This window comes from Theropithecus gelada, chromosome 3, assembly GCF_003255815.1.
Source record: "Theropithecus gelada isolate Dixy chromosome 3, Tgel_1.0, whole genome shotgun sequence".
Taxonomy (NCBI): Eukaryota; Metazoa; Chordata; class Mammalia; order Primates; family Cercopithecidae; genus Theropithecus; species Theropithecus gelada.
Window position 1 is genome coordinate 115,790,492 of NC_037670.1, and position 27,907 is coordinate 115,818,398.

General features: G+C 39.5%; 1 protein-coding gene and 1 long non-coding RNA gene across 4 annotated transcripts; one reads left to right on the top strand and one right to left on the bottom strand.

Moving 5' to 3' along the window:
• Positions 1-1,148: 1,148 nt before the first annotated feature.
• LOC112620164 lies at positions 1,149-13,237 on the bottom strand. Its single transcript, XR_003118482.1, has 3 exons — positions 13,130-13,237; positions 10,611-11,078; positions 1,149-1,161 (listed from the first exon to the last, which is right to left on the bottom strand). It is a non-coding gene; the product is annotated as an uncharacterized LOC112620164 (long non-coding RNA).
• Positions 4,242-26,799, top strand: SRI (sorcin). Of its 3 annotated transcripts, none has more exons than XM_025378409.1 (8): positions 4,242-4,322; positions 10,885-10,968; positions 12,698-12,767; positions 21,042-21,085; positions 21,858-22,005; positions 22,582-22,695; positions 23,437-23,495; positions 25,402-26,796. In XM_025378409.1, exons 1-8 carry the CDS (start codon positions 4,317-4,319, stop codon positions 25,426-25,428), a joined length of 552 nt encoding a protein of 183 aa, XP_025234194.1. In that variant the 5' UTR covers positions 4,242-4,316; the 3' UTR covers positions 25,429-26,796. The 3 variants fall into 3 exon arrangements, with proteins under 3 accessions (XP_025234194.1, XP_025234191.1, XP_025234193.1); XM_025378408.1 differs by lacking the exon at positions 4,242-4,322 and adding an exon at positions 9,774-9,876 and having other exon boundaries at positions 25,402-26,799; XM_025378406.1 differs by lacking the exons at positions 4,242-4,322; positions 23,437-23,495; positions 25,402-26,796 and adding an exon at positions 9,767-9,876 and having other exon boundaries at positions 22,582-23,154.
• Positions 26,800-27,907: the final 1,108 nt, after the last annotated feature.

The window sequence follows — 27,907 nt, forward strand, 5'->3', positions numbered from 1 at the left end:
CACGCACGTGTGTGGGACTATAGATAAAGGTTGGTATGGATGTGTGAGGGCAAGGCTTGGTGTGGGAATGCAGAAGTATAAGAAGAATGAGTACTGAGGGCAGGTTGTACGTGTGAATGTGGGTGGATACCAGATTGTAGGTGATGGTGGATGTGGGTAGGGCAAGAGGGAAAGGGTGCATGTGTGTGTGTGCGTGCGTGTGTGTGGGTGTGTTTGGGGTTATAAGTGAGGGAGTGGTGGGGCAAAGCACAGAGTAGGCCAATGACAGGATTATTCTATCAAAAACACTCTCCATTTTACTGATTTATATTTTATGTATAGGATATAAACTCACTGTTTGAGATGTTGCAAATATTTTTATAGAGTGTCATTTATCTTTGAATTGTGTTAAGCGTAGAACTGTGGTAATGTAACAAATCTTATTTATTTGTTTCAATTAACAGTACTCCTCTTTTCTTTTAATGTTCAATGTAAAAAATACTACAAATTACACATAAGGAATAATAAAAATTTCACATAAACTCAAAACCCAGTGATAATCTTAACAACTCAGTCTACAATTCAAGTCTATAGAGGAAGATATATGCAATGATGTCATTGCACATAACTGTGTACCTCTCTATGTATGGACTTAAATGCTCTGATATTCTACTGATGATAGGATAAATCGGTTACTAACTTCCTGGGAGGCAATTTGCAATAGCTATCCAGAATTTCTCAAAAACCTTGTCCCAGTAAGTCCAGTTTTAAGAATATGTCTAAGAAAGCAATTCAAGATGTGAGCAAAATTTTAACTATGATGTTTTTATTACAGCATTGTGTGTAATAAAAAAATTTAGTTACAATCTAAATAATTTGGCATTGATTAAAGTGTAACAGGCTCATATGATTGAATATTCTGCAGCCATAAAAATAGTGTGGACAAAGAACATATAATGAAAGGAAAACATGCTTACATTTTGCAGTATTTATATATTAATCAAATTACTTTCAGTAATGAGCAGTCTTCTGCACCCAGTGAATAGGAGTTTTAATGAGGCATGATGGTGATATTAAAGCTCAAGGGCTTTTCAAAGAAAGCTGAACTTGAAACAGGGACTTTGGACAGTCACAGAGGCACAGGAGGAACATTTAAGCACTTATGATAGCTGCTTCCAGAACCTGAAAGACAGGAGTATGTGAAGGCCCTAAAGATTACCTTTTGAAATTTTTCCTAAATTACCTTTTGAAATATTTCCTAGATGGGCCTGAAAATCTCTATCAACAGCCTGAAGCCAAGACATATTTCTCTAAGTCCTTGAGTTCAGAATGACACTTTCTTGCCCTTTAGTGGTGTGCTGGTAAATGTTTAACAAGTAGCCTTCCAAGATAGGGCAGGGTGGGACATTATATGTACATATATATGTACATAAGGTTATTGTAAATTTTACTGACATAAAGGATATTGTCTTAGTTCAGGCTGCTGTAACAAAATGCCATAAACCAGGTGGCTTATACACAACAGAAATGTATTTCTCAAAGTCTGAAAGCTGCGGAATCCAAGATCAAGGCAGATTCAGTGTCTGGTGAAGACCCACTTTCTGGTTCATAGATGGCATCTTCTAGCTGTGACCTCATATGATGAAAGGACAAGGCTGCTCTCTGGGGCACTAGTCCATTCATGGGAACTCCACTAATTTACATTTCCCTGATGATTAGTGATGTTGAGCATTTTAAACTATACCTGTTTGGCCATTTGTACGTCATCTTTCGAGAAGTGTCTATTCATGTCTTTTGCCTACTTTTGAATGAGATTATTTGTTTTTTTTCCTGTTGAGTAGTTTGAGTTCCTTGTATATTCTGGATATTAGTCCCTTGTTGGATGAATAATTTTTATAAATATTTTCTCCCATTCAAAAAGTTGTCTCATTACTCTGTTGATTGTTTCTTTTGCTGAAAGTTTGACTACAACATGTCATGAGGAAGACTTTCTTTAATTGTATCTATTTGGGGATTTCTGAACTTCTTTTTCTTTTTTTTTTTTTTTTTTTTTTTCAGACGGAGTCTCGCTCTGTCGCCCAGGCTGGAGTGCAGTGGCCGGATCTCAGCTTACTGCAAGCTCCGCCTCCCGGGTTCACGCCATTCTCCTGCCTCAGCCTCCCGAGTAGCTGGGACTACAGGCGCCCGCCACCTCGCCCGGCTAGTTTTTTGTATTTTTTTAGTAGAGACGGGGTTTCACCGTGTCAGCCAGGATGGTCTCGATCTCCTGACCTCGTGATCCGCCCGTCTCGGCCTCCCAAAGTGCTGGGATTACAGGCTTGAGCCACCGCGCCCGGCCGGATTTCTGAACTTCTTGTATCTGGATGTCTAAATCTGTTGCTAGACTTGGGAAGTTTTCAGTGTTATTTCATTAAACGGGTTTTCTATTCCTTTGGTCCTCTCTTCACCTTCTGGAACACTGGAAACTTGAATATTTGATCACTCTGTGTTGTCCCTTATGCTTTGTTCATTCTTTTTATTTTTTTCTTTATTTTTGTTTGACTGGATTATTTCAAAAGATCTGTTTTCAAGTTCTGAAGGCCTTTCTTCTGCTTGATATAATCCACTGTTGAAGCTCTTGAATGTACTTTTTACTTCATTCAGTAAAATAAAATCCAGGATTTCTGTTTGGTTACTATGATATCTCTCTTTGGTAAACTTTTCCCTCATATCCCTAATTATTTCTCTGATTTCATTATATTGTTTATTTGTGTCCTCTTATGTCTCACTGAACTTCTCTGGTATCATTATTTTGAATTTTTTTTTAAGGATTTTTATAAATTTCTTTCTCATTGAAATCTGTTGCTGGATAATTAGTGTGCTCCTTTGTGGATGTCATATTTCTGGGAGAATATTTCCTTAACTGTTCATGCAGTTCACAATGTAAGGGCTGTAGATACAACACACTTTTTTTTTTTTTTTTGAGATGGAGTCTCGCTCTGCTGCCTGGGCTGGAGTGCAGTGGTGTAAACTCAGCTTACTGCAACCTCCACCTCTCGGGTTCATGCCATTCTCCTACCTCAGTCTCCCGAGTAGCTGGGACTACAGGTGTCTGCCACCATGCCTGGCTAATTTTTTATATTTTTAGTAGAGATGGGATTTCACCGTGTTAGCCAGGATGGTCTCGATCTCCTGACCTCATGATCCTCCCACCTTGGCCTCCCAAAGTGCTGGGATTACAGGTGTGAGCCACTGTGCCTGGCAACAACACACTTTTAACTTTAAACCTTATTAACATATTCTCCAAAATACCACCTCCAAATCTAGAGTACACAATAAAAAATTTTAAAAAAAAACAATAAATGAATCTTTTGTTTGTTGTGCAAACTGATTTCCAGGGTGTAAATATTCCCAACATGGTGGAATAAACTGCTAACTTTTCGCAAATTCAAACTACTAACATGGTATGACTGAGTCTGGAATTGAGAATTAACATCCAACAGCACAAAGTTACACACTACCCATATAGAAAAATCATTAACAATTGATGCATTTGGATTATTTATTATCTTGATTTTCAGTAAGTTTAAAAAGTTCTAATTATACTATTGGCTGTGTTTTAAAATAGGCCGGAAAAGGGTGGGCGCAGTGGTCACGCCTGTAATCCTAGCACTTCGGGGGGGCCGAGGCGGGTGGATCATGAGGTCAGGAGTTCAAGACCAGCCTGGCCAAGATGGTGAAACCCCGTCTCTACTAAAAATACGAAAATTAGCTGGGCGTGGTGGCAGGCGCCTGTAATCCCAATTACTCAGGAGGCTGAGGCAGAGAATTGCTTGAACCAGGGAGGCAGAGGTCACACTGAGCTGAGATTGCACCACTGCACTCTAGCCTAGGAGACAGGGTAAGACTCCTTTTCAAAAAAAAATAGGCTGGAAAAATGCCTGAAAATAGGCTCACTGGCCAGTATGAGCCAGCTCCCGCATGTGAGTGTTCCAACGCAAAGCCCTGCAGGTCTTAAGAATTCTCAGACAGAGGTAATAATCCTGAAGGAATGTCAAATACTTACCTGTACGTGCGTTTAATACTGTTGTTATTGGTTCCTAGCTGCCTTAGGTAGGTCATTCTTTCTAACAGTGAAGTAAACACATTTCATAGAAGGCCTCTCTAGGGCCTATTGGAAAGCTGCCTACACTGTTGAATATGTTTATAGTTGGTTACTGATTTCCAAAGGTCAAGAAGGCAATGTGATTCCTCTGCTATTACAGTTTATATACTTCTTGATTCTTCTATTTGGCCACCCTGCAAGAAGGCAATCCTCTAAGGAACACCAGCTTCTACCTATAAGACTTCAATTCAAGATGCAGGCAAGTAAACGATATGTACATAATATTAGACTGTTCCATGCAGCTCCAATGTTCTAATTCTACTAATCAGGAATAAGAAAGTTCCTAATCTTTGTAGTTCTACTGACCCATGGGTTTTCAAGCTGAGAATCAATTAATCCAGTTTCCTTTCTCAGCTTTGCCTCTGATTTCCCAGTGCTATGGCAAAGAGGCAAGTAACTACTGAAAAATAATTATATAAAGTAAGAGGTATCTTATTTTAATTAAGAAGCTCCCAATTTACATGTAGCTGACTTATATATAAGCTTCATGGAATTTTGGCTTTCTGGAAATACCTACTGTACCTAGCCACCTAGGACTCAAGAATAGTCATTCTTTCTTCCCCAGAGCTGCAATATGACTAATTTGGAATTTTTTTCCCAAATTCCCTCCTCTCCCATGCTTATTGAACAGATGGAGATTGTATTATCTTCCCCTCCTTTCTCTACAAGTCTGGCTTCTCTATTTATCTCTGGTTCTGTGTAAACTTGGTTACATCAGGATTGGCTGGATAAAGGGACTGAGATGGGAATGGGGACAGGCAATAACCACGCCCTAGATGCTCTCGGGTCCCTACCTTGCTCTACCCTGGCTCCAGGACTGCTTCTCCTTAGGAGAACACTGAAGGCTTTAAAGAATTTTCAAGGGCTTGCCTGAGAACCAGACATAAAGTGACCTTTATGAAAAAATAGACCTAGGTTGCAAAAATTAGCTTCTAGAATTAACACCCCCATGATATACTAGTCCAATGTTCTTAGGAAGAGTCATCCTAACAGAACTCTGGTGCTGAACACAGGTGATTTTCTACCTGAGCATACAGGTCCAGTATTCAATATTCTGCTTTCTATGTAGTCCCAGACATGGTAATGGTCACAAGTAAAAGTTGTAAAGACTTGATAATCAGTACAAGCCTCAGAAAAAAACTAATTACAGCCAGTTCTTGCATTCATTTCTTGACCTCCCTTTAGCTACCACTTTAGCCACCCATTTAGCCATGCATATTTACATCTTGTTCATCAAAAAATAATTATCTGCACTAAAATTAACTCTTATCATTGATAGTAATAGTATTACCTAGATGTACATTATTTTAGACAATTGCTTTAAATTTAATATTCTGATTTCTGAAACATTCTGTTCAGGAAAAGAAAAACAATGTCTCCAAATTCTTGATCCAATATAAATTGCATAATCTTAAAAGGAAGAGTCCTGAGAAAATAGTGTGAGGTTGAGAAAAGATCTGAAGTGACAAGACGAGCAATTAATACTGGAATTGCTATTAGTCTGGTAACCTAGAGCAAGTCAGATTCTCAGTTTCTTCATCTTGTGAAGTAGGAATAATCTACGTGGCATGGCTGGGTAAAGTTTAAGTAGGCCATCAGAAAATATTTTGTAGTCTATAGCGCATTATTTCATCCAAGCCCCTACTCAAAGTACAAACCTGCCCTTTTACATCACTGAGAGCCTCTTCCTGATCACTTCTAGTGATGGGGAACTCATCTTTGGAAGGTCATTTTTGACAGCCCTAATGACAAGAAAGTATATATATATATATATATATATATATAAAGTGTGTGTGTGTAAAAATACACACATATTTACATATGCACACCTATATACATACATACACATATATGTATATAGGCCTATCTATTTAGCCATAATAAATTCCTCCAACCTCAGCTTCCTGGTTAATCCTGATCATCAACTCTAGCTCAGAGCTTCATTAAGGGAAGGAACAGGTCAGTAAGAATCTATTCTGTAGGAACAGGAATATGGGAACACTTGTCACAGAGCTGATGGCTGCCCTTGCTGTGTTTTGTTAATAACTGATTTATCTTGTTTATCATGCCTACTCCAGGCAAGGAAAATGAGTTTGCTTTCTCTGAGTTCCAGGGAGGAGGAAGCCAACACAGATAAAAGGGTCCCTGCACTGTTCAAGAGGGTAGCACTAGCCACACAGCTATTTCATTTTAAATTAAATTAAATTAAAATTTTAGTTCCTCATTTCACGGGCTCAATAGCCATATGTGATTAGTTATTCTGTGGCACAAATATCAAACATTTCTATTGTGACAGAAGTTGTTTGAAGAGCTGTGGTTGATGATTCATTACTACCTACAATGTGCCAGGGACCAGTTAAACTCTACATGCAAGCACTAAAACATCAATAGTGGAAGTTTTCTATCCCTTGAAAAAATTACATAATAGCATGATTAACTGAGCTCTTACTCTGGACAGTTCAAGAAAAAGGGTGGCTTTTATTCCCAAATGAACATCATAGGCTTCACATTCTTTCCCAACAATCTTAAGAAAATGGAGATAGTATTAATTGGTTACCTATGTTGTTATCAAACGCTCATTTCCACTTACATTTGGAGATCTGAGTTTCTCTCTAAGGCAGAGGTCTTTAAATCACGAGGTGCCACACACAGATCAGAACTAAACAAAAGTTGAGACTTTAAATTGGCAAATGTCATTGCTCATTTATTCCTGACAAGTGAAGACCTATGGTTAATTCAACTGCAGGATATGGTGAAATAACTACAGTTACTTAGTTATACTATTTCTTTCACCACTTATCTGAGTGAAGAAGTCCAGCTTGGATACTATATGTAGAGCTTTACATTAACTTTTCTCCAGGAATAAGGAAGTATCCACACTGCCTTTTGTCTTGAAAACATAATTGGGGAAGGTGTACCACAAAAGAATGGGATTCTCTCTGAGAGCATGTTTAGCTACTGTCACAGCTTTAACTGGGAAGGGTGAAATATTTACATCTGGCTAGGTCTGCCCTTCAAGGGCTGGGGCCAGATATTTGCCATCCCTCAGCCTTGGTCTTTTCTTCTGCAAAACAGCAGGATTGGAGCATATGATCAGAAAGGTTTCTGTAATTCCAATGACTTACCAAAATAACCATGACCCACATCCTATCTATAAACCTCACATAGTTCTCTCCCTAACCCATGCTGCTGTCATAACCCTCCCACAGTCTTTTTTTTTTTTTTTTTAGAACTTAGTAAATCATTCAGACAAATAACTGTATTCTACCCATAGGCTTTATCTTATAGTCAGCAAATCATTTGCTAAAGTACTAACCTCCGAGAGTCATAAGCCCACATTCTGAAGGGGCTTCCAGCAGTGGTTGATAAACTACTGCCCAAAGGCCAAATCTGACCCACCTCCTATTTCTGTACACCAAGGAGCTCAGAATAATATTTACATTTTTAAATGGTTGGAAAAAATAAAATGAAGAATAATATTTCATGTCATATGAAATTCAAATTTCAGTGTCTATAAATAAAGTTGCATTGGAACCCATCAACAGCCATTCATTTATCTATTGTCTACGGATACTTGTGGCCGACACAGCAGAGCTGAGTGGTATGTGGCCATACCACTATGACTACATAGTCTACATACCACTATGTATGTAAACTCTCTCATACAGAGACTGTATGGCCCATAGGCCTAAAATATTTACTACCTGGCCCTTTACTTGCCCCTGGGTGTAGAGCACAGACTCTGGAGTCAGATGGCTTGGCAGCACACCTCAGCTCTGTTTTGTTCCTTCCCCTTCCTCAACGGTATAATGAGAAAGATAATAGTACCTATCTCATGGTTTTTTATTAAGATTGAGCAAATAAGTAAAATGCGATGAGGATCTGGCATATTTTTATTATTATATATGTCTGATGTTATTATAAGTTGCCACAATATTTTCCTGCAAACTAAAGTATTAGCAGCTGACCAATTTGTTAGCAATAATTGTAAGAATCGAATTTGCAAACTCCATTAAAATGCAATTCCTTAGCAGTAAAGCAGTAGGAAGATGTCTAAGCACAACTGATATGACAATTCGTATAGCCGTTTATCCACGAAGCTAATTCTGCAGTACTTAAAAATATTTTAAATGCTTTATACTTCTTTCAAACTTGAGTCTTGAGCTTATACTCAACAATGAGTTCAGCCCTGACATCTCTTCCTTATAGTTGGTTGCCTCTTTCTGAAGAAACAGGCTTCCAAAGAGAGACCAGGGTAGAGACCAGACATTATTAGATGTCTTATCTACCTTGATGATTGCTACCTTGATGATTGAAAACTGTAACCTGCTTCCTGAATCAAACACAAAACAGGCAACATGCAGTGTCTTTGCTATGCCACAACAGGGACTATTAGAATTTTTCTCACGATTCGGACTTTGGTTTTCAATAGGGCTTGCGAGGGAAGTTACACAGAAGAGAAAAACAATGAACCGAATGAGGACAATAGCCCACGAATTTAGAATGGAGGGAGCCCGTCCACCACAGCGAAAAAGCACACTGGCGGGTGTTCCAATATTTGTGAAATGTTGATGACCCTTTAAATGTTTCTGTGCAACCTCCACAACAAATACTGTGAATCTTGCTTATTAATGCGTTTCTCAGTATGTTAAAATTCAGGAAATCATTAAGTCTAGTCCTTAACACTGAAGGGCAAGCAAACATTTTTCTGTGTCATTGAAATTACACAAAACAAAACAAAACAAAACAAAAAGCTCACGCCTGAATTGCTTCGGACTATTCAACTGGGAGATAGAAAACTATGTGAAGTAAAGAAGAATAACCTACATTGAAGTTCCTATCTCTTACCTTCCTGAATACTGAAAAAACACACTCTTACTTTGTTCTAAACTTTTCTTATATAAAAAGTAGCTGAATAATTTTTAGGGAAATGGATTGTTTTGTCTGAATCATCCAGATAATTCAAACAATTCATTTTGCTAAGAACGATCTGGGTGAGGCTGTCCTGCCCAGAAAATGCCCCCTGTCCCACTCAGGACACGAGCCACGCCCAGCTTAAACAGGCAAGGAATTGTCCCCTAGGAAGGAAATACGCCGTTGTCGTTGAATGAACTTTGCAATCAACCGCAAGCCAGACTCTCCCTTGCACACCGTTCGTCAAGTTAATTCTTGTTTTCCAAGGGAGCTTTCGTATTTCCATCGTTCAACGACTCCTTCACCCACTAGCACCTAAGACTTGCCCGAAGGAATTCAGCCCCTGCCTCGCGATGGTGCGCTCCGCTTATAGTAGCTCCGTCCTGTCCAGTAAAGTTGTTTAAAATAAGAAATGTGCCAGATAATAGCCAAGTCCGACGGAAAAAAAAAAAAAAAAGAATTCCTGGGGCGGTGTATCGATGTTGGAATGTGCCATTAGTTTCGGAGGGAGGAAAGTCCCTGGTGTGAATTGCCTCGCAGGTCGTAGGCCACCACTGGACCTTCGGTCGTGCACTGCGTTAGCACCGTAATGGCAAAGATAGGAAGAAGCGCGCAGGCGGTGGAACCACGGCCGCGTGCACCGGCAGGAACTGAAGACAGCTGCGGAGCGCGTCCCCCACGCCCGTGTGGTGCGCTCTGGGGCGGCCCCCTCGCGGCAGGGCGGGGCGGGGCAGGCGGCTGGGAGGCTTGGTGCACAGAGCCAGGGAGGCGGCGGCGCAGTCTGCACCATGGCGTACCCAGGGCATCCTGGCGCCGGTGGCGGGTACTACCCAGGCGGGGTAAGTGCTGATTGCGCGGGATCGCTGCCCAGGCGGCTCCGGGGCACTAAGAGGCCACCTTGGAGATGCTGCGGCCAGCGGGGTGAGGCGCTGCTGGGCAGCTGCCCGGGCTCCTTCCGCCCTCGGCTTCTGCCTGCGCTCGCGGCCTCGCCCTAGGCCCCTGCGGTTCGGCCTCTCCCCTGGTTTCCCCCGTCCCTTCTCCTGGATGGCTCTGCGGGCCCAAGGTGAAGGTGGATTGGGACCCCAGAAGCCCGCCCTGCGGCTTCTCGGATACGGGGCGTGAAATCGTGTTAATTGGGTGTTGACTAACCCCCACTTCACCCCACCCCCGTCCTCTCGGTTGCCTCCCAAAGCAACAACAGTCATTTTATTCTAGAATTATACTGCGATATACCTTCCTCCCTCAAAAAAAAAAAAAAAAAAAAAAAAGTGAGAAGGGGACAGAAAAAAAAGGAAAACCTACTGAAGTAAAAGACCTGTAGGAAGGCAGCCTTGCCGGGCGTCTGGGATGCGCGTTGTCTTGGGAACTGTTTCCGAGACAGGCAGTGTTCCCTCGCCACCCACGAGATACAGCCCGGTCAGACACCTTACTCTTCCCTAGGCTACACCCGTCTCAGAATGTTACCAACTCCAGCCTTCCATCGTTCATAAAACGCTTTTAAAATACCATAAATGCTGTAACAACAAAAGGAGAATTCCAAGCCCTTTCATTGGCTTGCCTAGTTTGCACTCACCTCAGTAACCTTCAAGTTAATAGGGATTTTAAAAGTTGCTTTACATATGCAGACATCACTTCCACAGCAACTCTTTATGGTTCAAGTCGCCAGTTTTTAAATTACGGGGGTGTGAATGGAAGAGAGGGGTGGAGTGTTGGCAGAGTGTGCCTGGGGGTGGGGAGGTGAGCCTTGTGAAGGGCAGGCAGGCGGGCAGTTGTCTGGCCTTGCACGAAAGCCCTCAGTGGTGAAAGAAGAAAACTTGAATGACGGGTTTGTGTTTCCTGTTTCACAGTACGGAGGGGCTCCCGGAGGACCTGCGTTTCCCGGACAAACTCAGGATCCGCTGTATGGTTACTTTGCTGCTGTAGCTGGACAGGTTAGCTTTTACCTTTAATATTAAAGAGCCGTTATTGTCCGCATTTGTGGTAGCTTTTGATATGGTGACACTGAAAAGCGAACTTCCACTGGTACTGAGTCCCTTTGCTTCTGCAAAAGAAAAAAAAAGAAAAAAAGAAAGTTCTTTGTTTCATATATTAGTTGTTTATTTTTGAATGTTCAGAATAAATTAGGACAAAGTGTTACTCGTATTTATGTGAGTTCAGTTCGAAACCAAACTTGTGGTTGAATTAAATGTTCCAGGGTGGTTTCCAGCGAAGAAATTCTAGATCTGGTAAATATAAACCCTTGTTTGTACAACTTAAAGACGTTTATTAGTAATTACATAGCCCGATTCTCATGGGCACTTCCTTTGGGTTGAGCTTGATTGCTAATCATTCACCCACTTAGGAAATATGGTAAAAACCCACCAGGTTCTAAATAAGCAAGTTACTGTCCCCTTATTAGTGTCAGGAAGTTAATCTTGTGAACAATGTAGTTTCTCTTTGACGCAGATGCTGTTACTAGGTTAGCCCCTCCCCCTCCGTGTCCTTATTAGGTGCTGTGGCCTGTTGACCCAGAGAAGCAGAAGGTCAGCTCCCCAAGACCTTTCACTTGTCTGCATTCTGCGTCATATGACAGGAGCTGTCTTACATTGACAGGTGCTATCTTACATTGTGAGAGGACACTTCCCTAGCTCATGAGGTCACTGTGTACAGTAAATATACTGTCGGTACAACCCAGACATGTCCAGAGGGGATGTTTGTTCTTATGAATTCAACCTAGTCTTATTTTGACCAAAAGCTAGAAATAGCAAAATTTTAATGTGAAAACTGTAGAATATTATGGGATAAAAAAACCGAAGACCACTTTTTAAGGTAGTACTCTAAGAAATACAGCTTAAGAAATTGAATGGAAAAATAGTCTAAAACTGGAAGACCTTCCCCTTAAGTGTCTACTTAATCTGTTAATGATCCGTATCTTTGAAACCACAAGACATGGCAAACCTCAAGACCAGCATTCTTAGATTGCCAGTGCCTCCAGCATGTAAGTGACCCCACCTGCTTAGCTTTCAGCAGCCCTGGCCTGTATTCAGCATACCCATTGTGTTTCAAATTGTTGCTCTTGCTCCTCATTTATAACCTATAATACCCAGTGACTTGAGGATTTAGGTATTTTATTTTAAAGTCCCTAAAAATCACATATATCTAGTTCTTTCCCAGTTCAGCCAGTGAATAGGCACTGGGAACTTAATGTGTATCTTCCAGATGTATTTGTGCTCTGAAAAAAAACATTCACTATGTCATAAGAAAAAGTGACCAAGAGGCCTCTTTCTGTTTGAACCAAGCCTTCTCTTTACTTATGTCTGGTGTGTAGCTTGCTCTGTCCACCCGCCTCAAACAAAAAAAAAAGAAAAGAAAAGAAAAGAAAACAAGGAATTATGATTAAGCACCTTACACAAATTATTTTAAAATGTTTAGCTGTAGCAGTTTCCTAGCTCAGATTGACAGAAGAGTAGTTGCCAAGACAGACTCTTTTTTTCATCATTAATTTTGGCAGTGGGTTAAGGAAAAGAATGCCCACTTTTGGAAGGCATTCCTTTTAATAAAAGGTCATGCATAATGATACTGATTTTCTTGGTTGTTATTGCTTCATTGAATGCTGAAGGTAAACAAATAACTTGAAAGTACAAATCGCTATTATGATCCCTCTAATTTGTTTTTCAAAAGGATGGGCAGATAGATGCTGATGAATTGCAGAGATGTCTGACACAGTCTGGCATTGCTGGAGGATACAAACGTAAGTTGACAGTCCCAAAGTTTGTCTAAATGTACTTGTGTTTCCTATTTTAGCTATTACTTGTGATTACAGCCTTCAAGAAAACTGAGCTTGTCTGATCTAGCAAAGTTTAGAATTCCGAAAGCTAAAATAGAGTACTATTTCAAAATGTTGATTTGAAAACAGTTGTTAAATCACTCCAGGTTGGGCACAGTGGCTCATACCTGTAATCCCAGTACTTCAGAGGCCCAGGCAGGAAGATCGCTTGAGGCCAAGAGTTTTTGGCTGCAGTAATCTGTGATTGTACCACTGCACTCCAGCCTGAGCAACAAAGCAAGACCTTGTCTCTAAAATAATAGTAATAATAAATTATTCCATCCTACCTGCCAATTTAGTGGATTTCTCAGATTTGGGTTTTGTGTACCTAGAACCAGTGAGACAGTTTGGGTGGCCTCCTTCACAGAGGACAAGGTAGGGTGCTGAAATGGAATGTGCCAGGTCAGGTGTCATTAACTGACATTAGGAACTAACATTTACTGTTATTTGCCAAAAGCCTACTCTGTCCTGACCTGGTGGCACTTAGGGCTTTGAGTGGCTGCTTCTGCACCCCTGGTCCCTGAGTGGCCTATCCTGAACTCCTGGTCTGAGCTTTGGGCATGCTCCTGCTAACATAAGTGGTCGCCATGACATCCCTCAGGTCTTTCCTCTTCCACATCATAGAATGTGTTCAGGCTAAGTGGGAACTGCCCTTTCTGCTTATTGGACCTGCTGCTCCATAATTCAGCCCTAACCCTACCACTGCCTTTTGAGCACTCTGCCATGAGCTGAGAGTAGTGAAATACTGCAAAGATGCTCCATCCGTGGCAGGGCACAGCGGCTCACACCTGTAATCCAAGCTCTTTAGGAGGCCAAGGTGGGAGGATTGCTTGAGCCCAGGAGTTCAAGACTAGTCTGGGCAACATAGTGAGACCTTGTCTCTGCAAAAAATTTAAAAATTAGCCAGGCATGGTGGCATGCACCTGTGATCCCAGCTACTCAGGAGGCTGAGGTGGGAGGATTACGCGAGCCCAGGAGGCGGAGGTTGCAGTGAGCCAAGATTGTGCCACTGCACTCCAGCCTGGGTGACAGCCTGTCTCAAAAAGTCCAAAAAATTGCTGCATCCCAATTGGGGGCTTCTCGTCATCCAACACACATGAAGTGGTTCCTCTTGAAATTAGATCTTGAACATGATAGATTTCCAGGGTAGAGAATAATGTCTTGCTTCAAATACATTACCTGCCAACTTCTTTGCCAGTTATTAATTGAGACAGAACATCAAATTGAAGACTCAATTTCATGGTTAGCTGTGGATTAAAATGTTCAAACTAGAATTCACACCTGTGAATTTATAGTGGCCTTTTTAAAAAAACTATTTGACATGCCATGTATTAGATGTCTGTCTTTGAACTCTTTGCATTTGTTTTCATCATCCTTTGTTTTTTTTTTTTTTTTTTTTTTTTTTTTAAATTTATTTATTATTATTATACTGTAAGTTGTAGGGTACATGTGCATAACGTGCAGGTTTGTTACATATGTATACTTGTGCCTTGTTGGTGTGCTGCACCCATCAACTCGTCATTTACATCAGGTATAACTCCCAATGCAATCCCTCCCCCCGCCCCCCTCCCAATGATAGGCCCCGGTGTGTGATGTTCCCCTTCCCGAGTCCAAGTGATCTCATTGTTCAGTTCCCACCTATGAGTGAGAACATGCGGTGTTTGGTTTTCTGTTCTTGTGATAGTTTGCTAAGAATGATGGATTCCAGCTGCATCCATGTCCCTACAAAGGACACAAACTCATCCTTTTTTATGGCTGCATAGTATTCCATGGTGTATATATGCCACATTTTCTTAATCCAATCTGTCACTGATGGACATTTGGGTTGATTCCAAGTCTTTGCTATTGTGAATAGTGCTGCAATAAACATACGTGTGCATGTGTCTTTATAGCAGCATAATTTATAATCCTTTGGGTATATCCCCAGTAATGGGATGGCTGGGTCATATGGTACATCTAGTTCTAGATCCTTGAGGAATCGCCATACTGTTTTCCATAATGGTTGAACTAGTTTACAATCCCACCAACAGTGTAAAAGTGTTCCTATTTCTCCACATCCTCTCCAGCACCTGTTGTTTCCTGACTTTTGAATGATCGCCATTCTAACTGATGTGAGATGGTATCTCATTGTGGTTTTGATTTGCATTTCTCTGATGGCCAGTGATGATGAGCATTTTTTCATGTGTTTGTTGGCTGTATGAATGTCTTCTTTTGAGAAATGTCTATTCATATCCTTTGCCCACTTTTTGATGGGGTTGTTTGTTTTTTTCTTGTAAATTTGTTGGAGTTCTTTGTAGGTTCTGGATATTAGCCCTTTGTCAGATGAGTAGATTGCAAAAATTTTCTCCCATTCTGTAGGTTGCCTGTTCACTCTGATGGTAGTTTCTTTTGCTGTGCAGAAGCTCTTTAGTTTAATTAGATCCCATTTGTCAATTTTGGCTTTTGCTGCCGTTGCTTTTGGTGTTTTAGACATGAAGTCTTTGCCCATGCCTATGTCCTGAATGGTACTACCTAGGTTTTCCTCTAGGGTTTTTATGGTATTAGGTCTAACATTTAAGTCTCTAATCCATCTTGAATTAATTTTCGTATAAGGAGTAAGGAAAGGATCCAGTTTCAGCTTTCTACTTATGGCTAGCCAATTTTCCCAGCACCATTTATTAAATAGGGAATCCTTTCCCCATTTCTTGTTTTTCTCAGGTTTGTCAAAGATCAGATGGCTGTAGATGTGTGGTATTATTTCTGAGGACTCTGTTCTGTTCCATTGGTCTATATCTCTGTTTTGGTACCAGTACCATGCTGTTTTGGTGACTGTAGCCTTGTAGTATAGTTTGAAGTCAGGTAGCGTGATGCCTCCAGCTTTGTTCTTTTGACTTAGGATTGTCTTGGAGATGCGGGCTCTTTTTTGGTTCCATATGAACTTTAAAGCAGTTTTTTCCAATTCTGTGAAGAAACTCATTGGTAGCTTGATGGGGATGGCATTGAATCTATAAATTACCTTGGGCAGTATGGCCATTTTCACGATATTGATTCTTCCTATCCATGAGCATGGTATGTTCTTCCATTTGTTTGTGTCCTCTTTTATTTCACTGAGCAGTGGTTTGTAGTTCTCCTTGAAGAGGTCCTTTACATCCCTTGTAAGTTGGATTCCTAGGTATTTGATTCTCTTTGAAGCAATTGTGAATGGAAGTTCATTCATGATTTGGCTCTCTGTTTGTCTGTTACTAGTGTATAAGAATGCTTGTGATTTTTGCACATTAATTTTGTATCCTGAGACTTTGCTGAAGTTGCTTATCAGCTTAAGGAGATTTTGGGCTGAGACAATGGGGTTTTCTAAATATACAATCATGTCATCTGCAAAGAGGGACAATTTGACTTCTTCTTTTCCTAACTGAATACCCTTGATTTCTTTCTCTTGCCTGATTGCCCTAGCCAGAACTTCCTTTGTTTTATGTGACTTTAGTTTGGAGGAATTAATACAAACAAAGAACCTTTCAAGTTCCTGTTATTTAATCTAGTCCTAAACAAAATAAGCACTTTTTGGATTAGGGGATGTTCTTCTTTACTGTGTAGGTAGTACATTTAAATTGTTAATTGTTACGCAGTTGAGCTGGTGAACAAGGTAGGCCTGCCTAATAGCAAGGTTTATCAAAGTGCAGTGAGATCACAGCACGGCTTGTTATTCTACACCCTTTCAGTAGATGAGGTGTGGTAGATTTTAGAATCTGACTAACAAAATGGGTTATATATTCTTAGAGAGCAGTCCTTTTAAAATTTCATTGAGAAAGCCACATTTAGTGATGGCCTTAGATCAATGCATTAAAGAGAAAGCATTTCCTGAGTCATGGGGACTATGTGATTGAATCCATTTGCCTCCTCTCTGGTGGCTGTACTGAACCACAGAACCATCCTGCCTATGAAGTGTCAGGGTTTTGTAATACAGATATTATATGGAGATTAGTCTTTTAAACCCAGCTTCCAAACCAAAAAGCACAGATCCGAATTGGATGGGCTGGTGGGATACTCCAGCTCAGAGCCTATGGGCCCTTCTTAACCAGTTTAAAAGAAAGCAGTCGTACCTAGAGGTGGAGTTGGTGAGAGAAGTTATGTTCCAGTCAGAAAGATTGTAATTCAGCTTCTCTTGTTTTCCTGAATTTAGTTGTTCATCTGTGGTAAGGTTGAGAGAAACAGCTGGAGGTAGGGCTTTCCTTCTAGGTCTATTATATTGTATATTTCTGTGAGAAGAAAAGATGTTTGAAGCATTCTAGTACAATGACTAGAAGAGAAGAAAAAGAGTAAAGGTAAAATTACAGCAGAGATTCTTTGGAAATTATTAAAATTAACATTTAATTTAAATAATTTATTTTAAAATGTTGAATTGGTAATTTAATAATTTATAGTTATAATTATATGTTGTTACACTTATATATCACAACTATGTAATATATAATACTTATAATTTTAATTTTAAATAATTATTTAAAGTAGAGTTAACACTAATAAAAGCTATACTATTAACAAAATTGAGAAAGAGTTTCCCTTACCCAAACTTATTGGACATCAGCATTCTAGTTCATTGGAACTGTCTGGAATGGTATATTTTTTGTTCATTGACTTTTGTTCACTGCCATCTCACTGCCCTTTCAGATCCTTCTCACAAAAGATGACCAGATTCCTGATCTTGATCTGTCCCTCTCCTCCTCAGTCTTTACTAACAGCTCAGAAGGAATTCAGGATCCTCTGTAATGCAGCCTCCCCTGACCAAACATATTTTCTCCCACTCCTTTTGTACTCTTTGAAAGTCATATTGAGCTCTTCACTTACACTTTGCCTGTCCTGGGCCTTCTACTTCTCTTTTTGCTTATGCTGGTCCTTAGCTGTCACCAAATGCCCCCATCATTCTTGTCATTCAAGGCTTGGCTTAAATTCTATGTCTTCTATGAAGTCTTTCTTGATTCTCTTACTAAGAAGGAGCCTCTCACTTCTCAATCCCGTCTAGTACTTTCTGGCGCCTCCATTATAATTCAGCACTCTACCATGATTAGGGTTGTATGTGTATGTGACTTATCTTTTCCTTAGACTGTCAGCTAGGGCAGTATGCAATTTCACAATTGTATCTCCAAAGTTGCTGTTACCCTGAGCCCTGAACATAATACGGACTTAACAGGTGGCTGTTGAGTTAATGAATATGGAAAATTTTCCAAGTCAGAAAAATCATAGCCCTGTAGCCTCACTGGCATTTTGATTTAAGATTATACATTAATTTTTGAACATTAGTAAAGATCAGAAAATTTTATTCAAAAAACATTCTTTCTTAGACGATCTAAGAGGGTTGTACATATAAAATGCAAGGCTCTAACAGCTTCCTGCGTGGGGGTGAGAATTTGGTGCCATCCATCCATTCATTCAACCAGTGCATTTTTAGTGAACACTTCCTGTGAGCTAGGTGCTGGCTCTGTAGCCACAATCAATGCCTGGGTGTTGGGGAAAAGCACTGGGATAAGTAAGGAGAGAGGCTGTGGAATCACATAAGATGGGCACATAACCCAGACAGGAGTCAGGAAAATTTTCCTTGCAGAATTGATACCTAAGCTGAGCAGAAGTGAAAGTTCATCAAAATTGAGGCCGACCATGAAATGAGGGGAAGTTGTGTCCTAGGCTGTTAGAACAGCATGTGCAAAAGACCCAGAAATAGCGTGGTTCAGTCAAGAAACTGAGAAATTCTCCATGAAGATAGTGTACGGGGTTGAATGAGAATAAGAGATGAGCTTGACTGGCAAAATAAGTGTGTTACCTTATGTGCCAGTTAAGGTGCTTGGACTTTATCCTGAGAGCAGTAGATCACTGATACTGGGTTTTACATAGGAGAGCACATACCACCCCTGACTGTAGGGTAAAGACAAATAAATTGGGGGACATGGAAGTAAAACAAGAGTCAGGGCTGTTAGTCATACAGGTGAGAGAAATGCTAACTAAAGAGACAGTGGGGCTGGAAATGGACTTTACAGCTGTTTAGAAGGTGATTGATTATTGGTGGAGAGGGAATTGAGGAGGCTCCCAGGTTTCTGGCTTGGGTGACTGCTGAGTGGATGAGGGTGCGATTCATTAACAGAGATAGAGAAGCTGTCTGCCTCATAGCCTCTTCAGTACCTTCACGTGAGCCCAACACAGTCGGCTCTGCCTTGTGGTTGTCAGGCCATCCAGAGCAGTAGTTCTTAAACTTGAGCAGCATTGGCATCGCCTGGAAAGCTTACAAAAACCAGATTGCTGGGTCCTGCGCTAGAGTTTCTCATTCAGAGGTCTGGAGTGAGCCCTGAGAATTTTACCTCTAACAGGTTTCCATGTGATGCTAGTTCAGGTTGAGCCAGCTGCTTTAACATAAATATATATCACCTGCACATTTGCTAAAATTCAGCTTCTGATTTTATTGGTGTAGGTTAAGGGCTGAGATTCTGCAGTTCTTCAGGCTCTTGGGTGATGCTAATACAGCTGGTCCAGGAATCACACTTAAGAGTAGAATGATGGTCTCAACCTTGGCTGCTCACTAGAATAATCTGAAAAGCTTTTTAAAAATACAAATACCTGGGTCCCACACCCAGAGTTCCTGATTTAATTGGTCTGTGGTGCAGCCCAGGTATCAGAATCTTTTAAAGCTTTGATTTTGATAAGCACCAGGGTGGAAAACTACAGCTCCGGATTAGAGGAACTTCATACCTCCACACAACTTAAAAGTCAGAATGAAGAATCTCCCAGCTCTTTCCCAAAAGTGTAAAAAGTGCTTCCTCCTCCTCTCATCTAAGAGAATATTATCTGTGGATCGGATGGAGATTGAAGGACCTAAATAGAAATAGTCACTAGTCTTTTATTTCCACTAAAGAATATGCCAAACACAGGAATCTATTAAATGTGTAAAACCTATAGTTTGCACTGTTGGGAGACATTACAGTAATTAGCGCAGTTGTGTTTTAATTTCAGTTTGGTTAGAGAAAAATGATGAAGCTAGAAAGAGCTGTAAAAAATGTTAGTTCTGTATGTTAACAAACTTGCAGAATTTATACCAGCTTTTCACGTGACCCTTGTCACTTCTGCCATTTAGCCTTATAGTTTCTTTGTACCCATACAATTTCTTCAGTCATTGATTCCCATTAATACAATGTAAGAGGTTATTTGTTTTTAATTTCCTAATGCTTAGATTACCAGTAACCACACCCACTGCGTGTGCTCTGGTTTGGTTACATAAGTGAGGTACCAAAATGCCCTCAGAACACTCCTAAACTGTAGGTAAATTAAAAAGCCTTCTAAATAGTGGCCACCACTGAATTGGTCATGGGGTCTTATCTAGAGTACTCTTATTTAACACATAATTCTAACACCCGTATTTACCTGGTTTCATATATAAGCTAAGAGCTCATACACTATTTGAGGTAGCAGGTTACTGCTCAGTACGTGACATTGAAGGGAAAATAGAAAAACAATCAGACACAAAATTAGCAAAACCAGCAATTTATAGTCATTTATGAGTTGGAACAAAGCAACCCCAACTTCCCACCAACCATGTTGGATATAATACATTATGGTTCGTTATGGTGACTTGAACTCTCTATATTACACTTTCAAAGCAAGAAAGTATGAACAGTACTATGTAATACTGTTTTGTTTTTTTTTTTTTTTGAGACGGAGTCTTGCCCTGTCACCCAGGCTGGAGTGCACCGGCATGATCTCAGCTCACTCACTGTAACCTCCTCCTCCCAGGTGCAAGCAATTCTCCTGCCTCAACCTCCTGAGTAGCTGGGATTATGGGCATGCGCCACCACGCCTGGCTAATTTTTGTATTTTTAGTAGAGACGAGTTTTTGCCATGTTGGCCAGGCTGGTCTCAAACTCCTGACCTCAGGTGATCCACCTGTCTTGGCCCCCCAAAGTGCTGGAATTACAAAGTGTGAGCCACCATACCTGGCCTATGTAATACTTTTTAAAAGGAATTCTATCAAAGTTATTTAAATCAAATTTGGGTTCCTAGCAGAAAATCCTCTTTATGGAGAAAAGGCTACTTTGAAGTTCCATGTGATTAGTCACATGTACATTGAGTAGCATGTAAAAATAAAAGTGTATAATAGTCATTTCTAATTAATTTGAATGTATCCAGTGTAATGTGAATTTTTGGATTTGTGTTAATATGTATGTACTTTTCTTGATTTAACAGCTTTTAACCTGGAGACTTGCCGGCTTATGGTTTCAATGCTGGATGTATCCTTTACCTTGATTGTTGTCTAGAATATTTTTTTCTAAAATTCTAAAGGAATTCACCTTAGAATTAATACCTAGTAAACACAAAGTAATAAATGATCACTAAAAAGCTTTCTGAAATAATTAGCTTCTGTTATAGGGTATAATTTGGTGTGAATAAAGGAAGAAAAGAAATTTAGTAAACAGAATGTTGTTCAGAAATTCAAGGAAATATCAAAGTATTATAGAACAAGTATAGAGTCCAGAGTGTCAGGAGAGCTTTTTTTTTTTTCTTTAACATTGATTCCTCTGCAAGTGATGGGATTTTTTTCATATCCCAGTTGTTGGACTGAGTTTAGCTAGTGCTGACTATCCACTAGCTATCCACCAGTCCATCCCATGTCATTTGTCTGGGAGCACTAAACAAGGGAATATTAGTACCAGAGATGATGGTAGGACAGAAGGGCAAACAGCATAGCCTGAAGCACCCAGAAAGCACAGCCTAGTTCCAGTAACAAGACCGCTTTTTATAAGTGGTTCACAGTGGCAACGCTATTTCCTTATAATCAGGTTATGTAAGTTATCTTTTCCCCGCAGTAAAAATAGGTACTTGAGCTTTTTCTCCATAGCCCCTTTTTGTTCTATTTTTAAATCATTAATCTTACATCATACCAAGAATAATCTACAATAACTTTTTTAGTCATTGAATATTGAATTCCCCTTATCCTTGATCTTTCATTTAATCCTTAGAAAATATTGCAAAATACAGCTCTGATCCTTGATTACAGTTCAGAGAGATATGTCTGGCAAAATGGGTTTCAATGAATTTAAAGAACTCTGGGCTGTACTGAATGGCTGGAGACAACACTTTATCAGTTTTGACACTGACAGGAGTGGAACAGTAGATCCACAAGAATTGCAGAAGGCCCTGACAACAATGGGTGGGTATGGCTTACTAGAACTCTCCATTCATTGGTAGAAGTAAGTTGTTTTTTATTTTTAAAACTAGGCTGGGCGCGGTGGCTCATGCCTGTAATCCCAGCACTTTGGGAGGCTAAGGAGGGTGGATTGCCTGAGCTCAGGAGTTCAAGACCAGCCTGGGCAACACGGTAAAACCCCATCTCTAGTAAAATAGAAAAAAATTAGCTGGGCATGGTGGCATGTGCCTGTAATCCCAGCTATTCGGGAGGCTGAGACAGGAGAATCACTTGAACACAGGAGGCAGAGGTTGCAGTGAGCCGAGATCGCACCACTGCACTCCAGCCTGGGCGACAGAGTGAGACTCCCTCTCATAAATAAATAAATAAATAAATAATTGCTACCTGAAGGCAGTTTCTGTTTTCTTAGAAATTGTGTGTGTTCATAATTAATATGAGTTCACAGTCTTAAAAAATAAAATAGTGCTTATTTTTTGTATTTTTAGTAGAGACGAGTGCTTATTTTATTTTTATTTTATTTTATTTTTTAATGGGCTTTTGCCATCCTTTAACCTTTTTACTGGGTGACTTTTCTTTTAGGATTTAGGTTGAGTCCCCAGGCTGTGAATTCAATTGCAAAACGATACAGCACCAATGGAAAGATCACCTTCGATGACTACATCGCCTGCTGCGTCAAACTGAGGGCTCTTACAGGTGAGTTCTATAAGGTCATGTCATCACCACAAGCCAAGACACAGTTATTACATTTCATCTCTCAGTGCTTCTCCTTTTATTCTTCCCCAATTTTTTTCTTGCTCTAGTATTTCAAATTACTGTTAAGCATATCTAGCAGAATAATTTTTTGGTTTTTTTCCAGAATTTATTTTAGATTAGTAAGTAATCTGCCATTTAAATAAACAAATTTTACTAAAATGTTCTAAAACATAATCAGCTAACTTGTGCATTTTTGATCAGATTATGATGAATTTTTCCCTATAATGTGACATATCTGGAAAGAATGAAATTAAAGTAAAATCCTTTTCCGTAGGGCAGAGCTGAAATGGTGGAGAAATTGATCACAGCCCATTTATCATATCGGGGACTCTGTTTCTTAAGCAGTATCTTTGTTATTAAGAAGCTAGAAATTCTGTGCTTTTATCACAATTAAGTAATGGCCATGGAAGTTGCACAGCTTTTACTGACTTTGGGTAAGGTATTTTCTCCAGATCCACATGAAAAAGACAGCCGGCCAACTTCTGCCTGTTATTTTGTTGCATATTAAATATTTTACTATTCATATAGTTGGCTGCTTTGCTTTGGTCTTTTGTTTATGTTAATTGGTTGCACAATTTAAATGTTATTGCAATGTGAATTAAATGCTAAAATAACTAACTTTTATGATGTTAGAAAAACCATTTAAAGAAAAACCATAAATTTTACTGTGCTGTTTTACAGACAGCTTTCGAAGACGGGATACTGCTCAGCAAGGTGTTGTGAATTTCCCATATGATGATGTAAGTCTTAGAAATTAAGAAATACAGTAGATGAAAAAGATGTACACCAGATGGGTATCCCTTTGAAATTAGCTGTTAAGAACATCTTAAGGATGCCAGAGACATAAGGGATTCAAAAGTTAGAAAGAGTTATCATCCAGAATTTATTAATTTCATGTATTAGTCTTAACTATAGTTAGACTATGGTTTGATTTGCATTCAAAGACCTGGGTTCAAGACCCAGCTTGTTGTATTTATTAGCTGGATCACTTAAGCGGGTTTCTTAATTGCTGTGACACTATATGAATAAAGAAGATACAGTAGTAATGCCTTTTTCACTGAGCTGTTGTAAGATTTCTACTAAAAATGCCCTTGAAAAACACTATGCAGATATAGTATCTGCCTTTGTCTTCTATAAACAAATCATGTCTGTCATTGAGAATAGGTAACAGCTCAATAGCTTTGCATACCTATGTTCTTCATTGAGGGCATAAGGCAGGCACCAACTTAAATCACAATTTTTTTTTTTTCAGATGGAGTCTTGCTCTGTTGCCCAGGGTGGAGTGCAGTGGTGCAATCTTGGCTCACTGCAACCTCCGCCTTCTGGGTTCTAGCAAGTTCTTTTGTATTTTTAGTAGAGACGGGGTTTCACTGTGTTAGCCAGGATGGTCTCGATCTCCTGACCTTGTGACCCATCCGCCTAGGCCTCCCAAAGTGTTGGGATTACAGGCGTGAACCACTGCTCCCAGCCAAATCACAATTTAAAACAAGTTATTTACTAAACAGCCACACTAAACGAGGTTAGGGTAAGGCCATGTAACCAGTGTGAACATAGCCAAGTGCCATCTTTGATGGCATTAGCTGGATGTATATAACAAAGCTAGGGAGATTGGTTACTTGTTTCTTCAGTTTTTGCTCAGCCATTGATTTAAAAAAAACAAAAAACAAAAAACAAAAAAAAAAACTTGAACTGAAATGACTGTAATCACTGAATATTCCATTCTCCATTACAAAATATAAGATGCATATATTTTTGGTTTAGCAGCTGCTGCAGTTATAAGTACACTTTTAAAAGCTTAGTATGTGTGTGTGAATATGCTTATTTTACCTGCTTACGGGTGTGTTCTCTTTAACATGCGTTAACTTCTTAGTTGACAGTCCGCTTCCTGTTTCTAAAGATCAGGAGGCTGCCTGGGGAATGGAAAGACCATGGGCCTTGACTTCAGATGGGGCTACTTAAAAGATTTCTAAACATCCTGATCCTTATTTTCCTTTTCTCTAAAATAGGGATAATCACCTTGACCTTGCGATAGAGCTGCAAGGGTTAGCAGCTTACAGTACCTTACTAGTATAGGGAACACTGATAGAGCAGAATCTATTGCTTTATGTTTAGTGGGGAAGCCAACATTTCAGAGCAAATACCAGTATTTCTAATCTCAGGTATCTGAAGGCTTAGCTGTTCTTTTTCTGTGCATACATACACTTGCATGCTACAATTTATTTTAATAAAGCAGATTTTAAGGGAATAAACTGTTTAAGGTGTTCCATTAGAGTAATGGGGTAATACTGTGCAGTTCGGAAATCCCCACGTGATACAACAGTATAAACTCCAGTTATTTGTGTTTGTGGTAAGTGCCTTTGACCACGACCATTTCTAGACTCTTAGATATTATTTAAATTATTTATCCATTGACGTTGTATCTGCTTTCTCTAAGAAGTTTTGATGTGAGAAACCCTATGGATTTTATATTACACTGCTTCCCTAAGAAAAGGAAACTTTTCCATCTGTCATTTACTCATATCTTAGAAAGTTGTAGGGGTTGTTTTACCCACGTTCAAATTAGAAAACCCAATGCAAGCTGCCAGAAATAGGCTGTGCTGTATAAGTGTTTTGAGGTCTGTCATGTAACGCTGATTTTTCTTTCAGTTCATTCAATGTGTCATGAGCATTTAAATCAAGAGGAAGCTGCATGAATGTAATCGACATTCCAACTGGAATATCCTCCTTTGCTTGTCCTCTTTGCCTTCAGTAATATGTGTAAACTTACATCACGACTTTCAACGCTGTTGTAAAGTTTATTACTTTATGTAAAACTGAAGTTTTGTTTTTAATTTTGATAATAAATTCTTTGGAACTTTAATAAGATCTAGTCTGTTACACCCTTTAGAACTTTCCTGAGCCATTATCAGTCATGCCTTATTTTCTTGCTAAAACTGTGTAAATTTAAGTATGCAAAATGTTTAAGTCACATTATTTATTTTTCATTATGAGACACTAAAAACTGTTAATCAGACTACAACTGTTACCTTTCCTCTCCTAGAAAGAATACTCCACACATAAAAACTTATGTAAATGACATAGACCCACTTGGGTGCAAAAAAACAACAAAAAAGGTAATCCAGTAATCCATGTCAGGATTCACCTTAGTAGAAATTTAGCACAGGCCCTTTAAAACCTATTGAATAATTTGATTGGCAAATACTGTCTGTCACCAAGTCCCTTTTTGTCATCTATTTAAACCTTTGTTAACTATACTTAAAAATCTTGTACATTATAAGCTTAACTATATAAAAAGAAAATTGATTGATAGAAAAAGACTAAGGGAATATATGAAAATATTAACAATGTTTATTTTTGATTAATGGAATTCTAGATGACTTTAATTTTCTTTATGTATTTCAGTATTTTTCAGATTTTCTATATGCTTTCCTTTTAAAATCAGATTCTAGTTTTTAAAATACTGATACATCCATTTTGATATACCATGTGTTCACACTTTAAAAAATACACATAGCAGAGCATTGGAAAGTATGTACCAAAACATTGATGTGGCTACCACTGGAAGTCAGGAGCATGAGTTCATCTTCTCCCTTCTTACTGCTTTTCCAAACATTCTCCTGTCAGCAGGTACTACATTTATAATGGAAGAAATTTTTTAAAAAATTTTAAGCTGTACACTTTCAAGTAAGATCTGAATGCTAATGCTGGCTTGTGCCTCTTTCTATGTGGTTTGGTCATTATAGATAATGCCAAGTTTCAGTTTCCCCATCTTTGAAAAGGAGATAATATGTTATCTCTTGGGAGTAGTTCTGAATATGAAAAGTGTGTTGATACAAGAAGCACTAACAATGTTTGTTTCTTAAATTTAAAAGTGGCCTGGTTTGCCTTTTTTATCAAGAGAGCTTAACAGATTAAAAAATGAAATTAGTCTATTTTCTACTTGCCAGCAGAGTATCTGTCTTATTTTAGGATGCAGGGTGAGACTCACCATTCAACTGAACAATTACTTGTCAACCATTGAAAATAAAACATTTTCTCTAAGCATCTTTAGCCTCATTTCACTATTAATTTTTAAACTGTTGTTAAAATACATATTATTCAAACCTAACATGTAACTATGACAAGTTAGTTAGCCCAGGTTACGTATCAGAATGTGAAGCAGCCTGCTATATATTACACGGCGACTACAGCAGACTAAGCAGCCTGCTATATATTACACGGTGATTGTATCTCCATATATTGTCTATGAGGCCACAAAGCTTTGCTTGAGCCTGGGCTGTCTAGAAAAGGGCCAAAAAGGGGCTCAGAGGATTAGGAGGCAGGGAGCTTACCTTCAGTGTCCCAGCGCCTGCTGTTTGGTTTCAACTCACCAGGGTCCTCTGAGGAAATCATAGTGTGAGGAAATCATAGTGTAAGGAAATGGTAATTTCCTGGTTGAGGATAAGCAGTAAGGAAGAAGGCCCTTGCTGAAGGTTATGGGCCATATTTGAACAAGTCCCAAGGTGTGCTGTATCAATTGTGGTTCTGAATTGGCTTTGGGTAACTGCTAAAGTATTACAAAACCATCCCTCTGACATTATATTAGCTTGTTCTCACACTGCTATAAAGACACTACCCAAGACTGGGTAAGTTATGAAGGAAAGAGGTTTGACTCACAGTTCCACATGGCTGGGGAGGCCTCAGGAAACTTGTAGTCATGGTGGGAGGGGAAGCAGACACCTTCTTCACAAGGCAGCAGGAGAGAGAAATGCAAGCAGGGGAAATGCCAGACACTTATAAAGCCATTAGATCTCATGAGAACTCACTAACACAGTGGGGGAAACTGCCCCCATGATCCAATCACTTCCCTCCCTTGATGTGGGGCTTACAGGTCCCTCCCTCGACACATGGGGATTACAGTTCAAGATGAGATTTGGGTGGGGACACAGAGCCAAACCATATCAGACATCATTCAGTTAATTCTGTTTTAATTATTGATACCTCAAAACGAATCTCTTTATCTCCTCCCCTTCTGCTTTCACCCATTCTTTCCAAAAGCATGGAGCATAGTCTTCAGCATGTCCCTGCAGTTAGAAAGTTTCCTTCCCCTTGACAAATTTGATGTATTCATCTCCTTTAATTACAGCCAGTCTTCATTACAAGTGGAATCTGT

Excerpts from the sequence above, each read along its gene's own strand:
- SRI (XM_025378406.1), top strand. The coding sequence starts at position 9,826 with ATGGCGTACCCAGGGCATCCTGGCGCCGGTGGCGGGTACTACCCAGGC. Across the intron at positions 10,969-12,697 it reads TTGCTGCTGTAGCTGGACAG|GATGGGCAGATAGATGCTGA; the intron begins GTTAGCTTTTAC and ends GTTTTTCAAAAG. Across the intron at positions 12,768-21,041 it reads CATTGCTGGAGGATACAAAC|CTTTTAACCTGGAGACTTGC; the intron begins GTAAGTTGACAG and ends TTGATTTAACAG.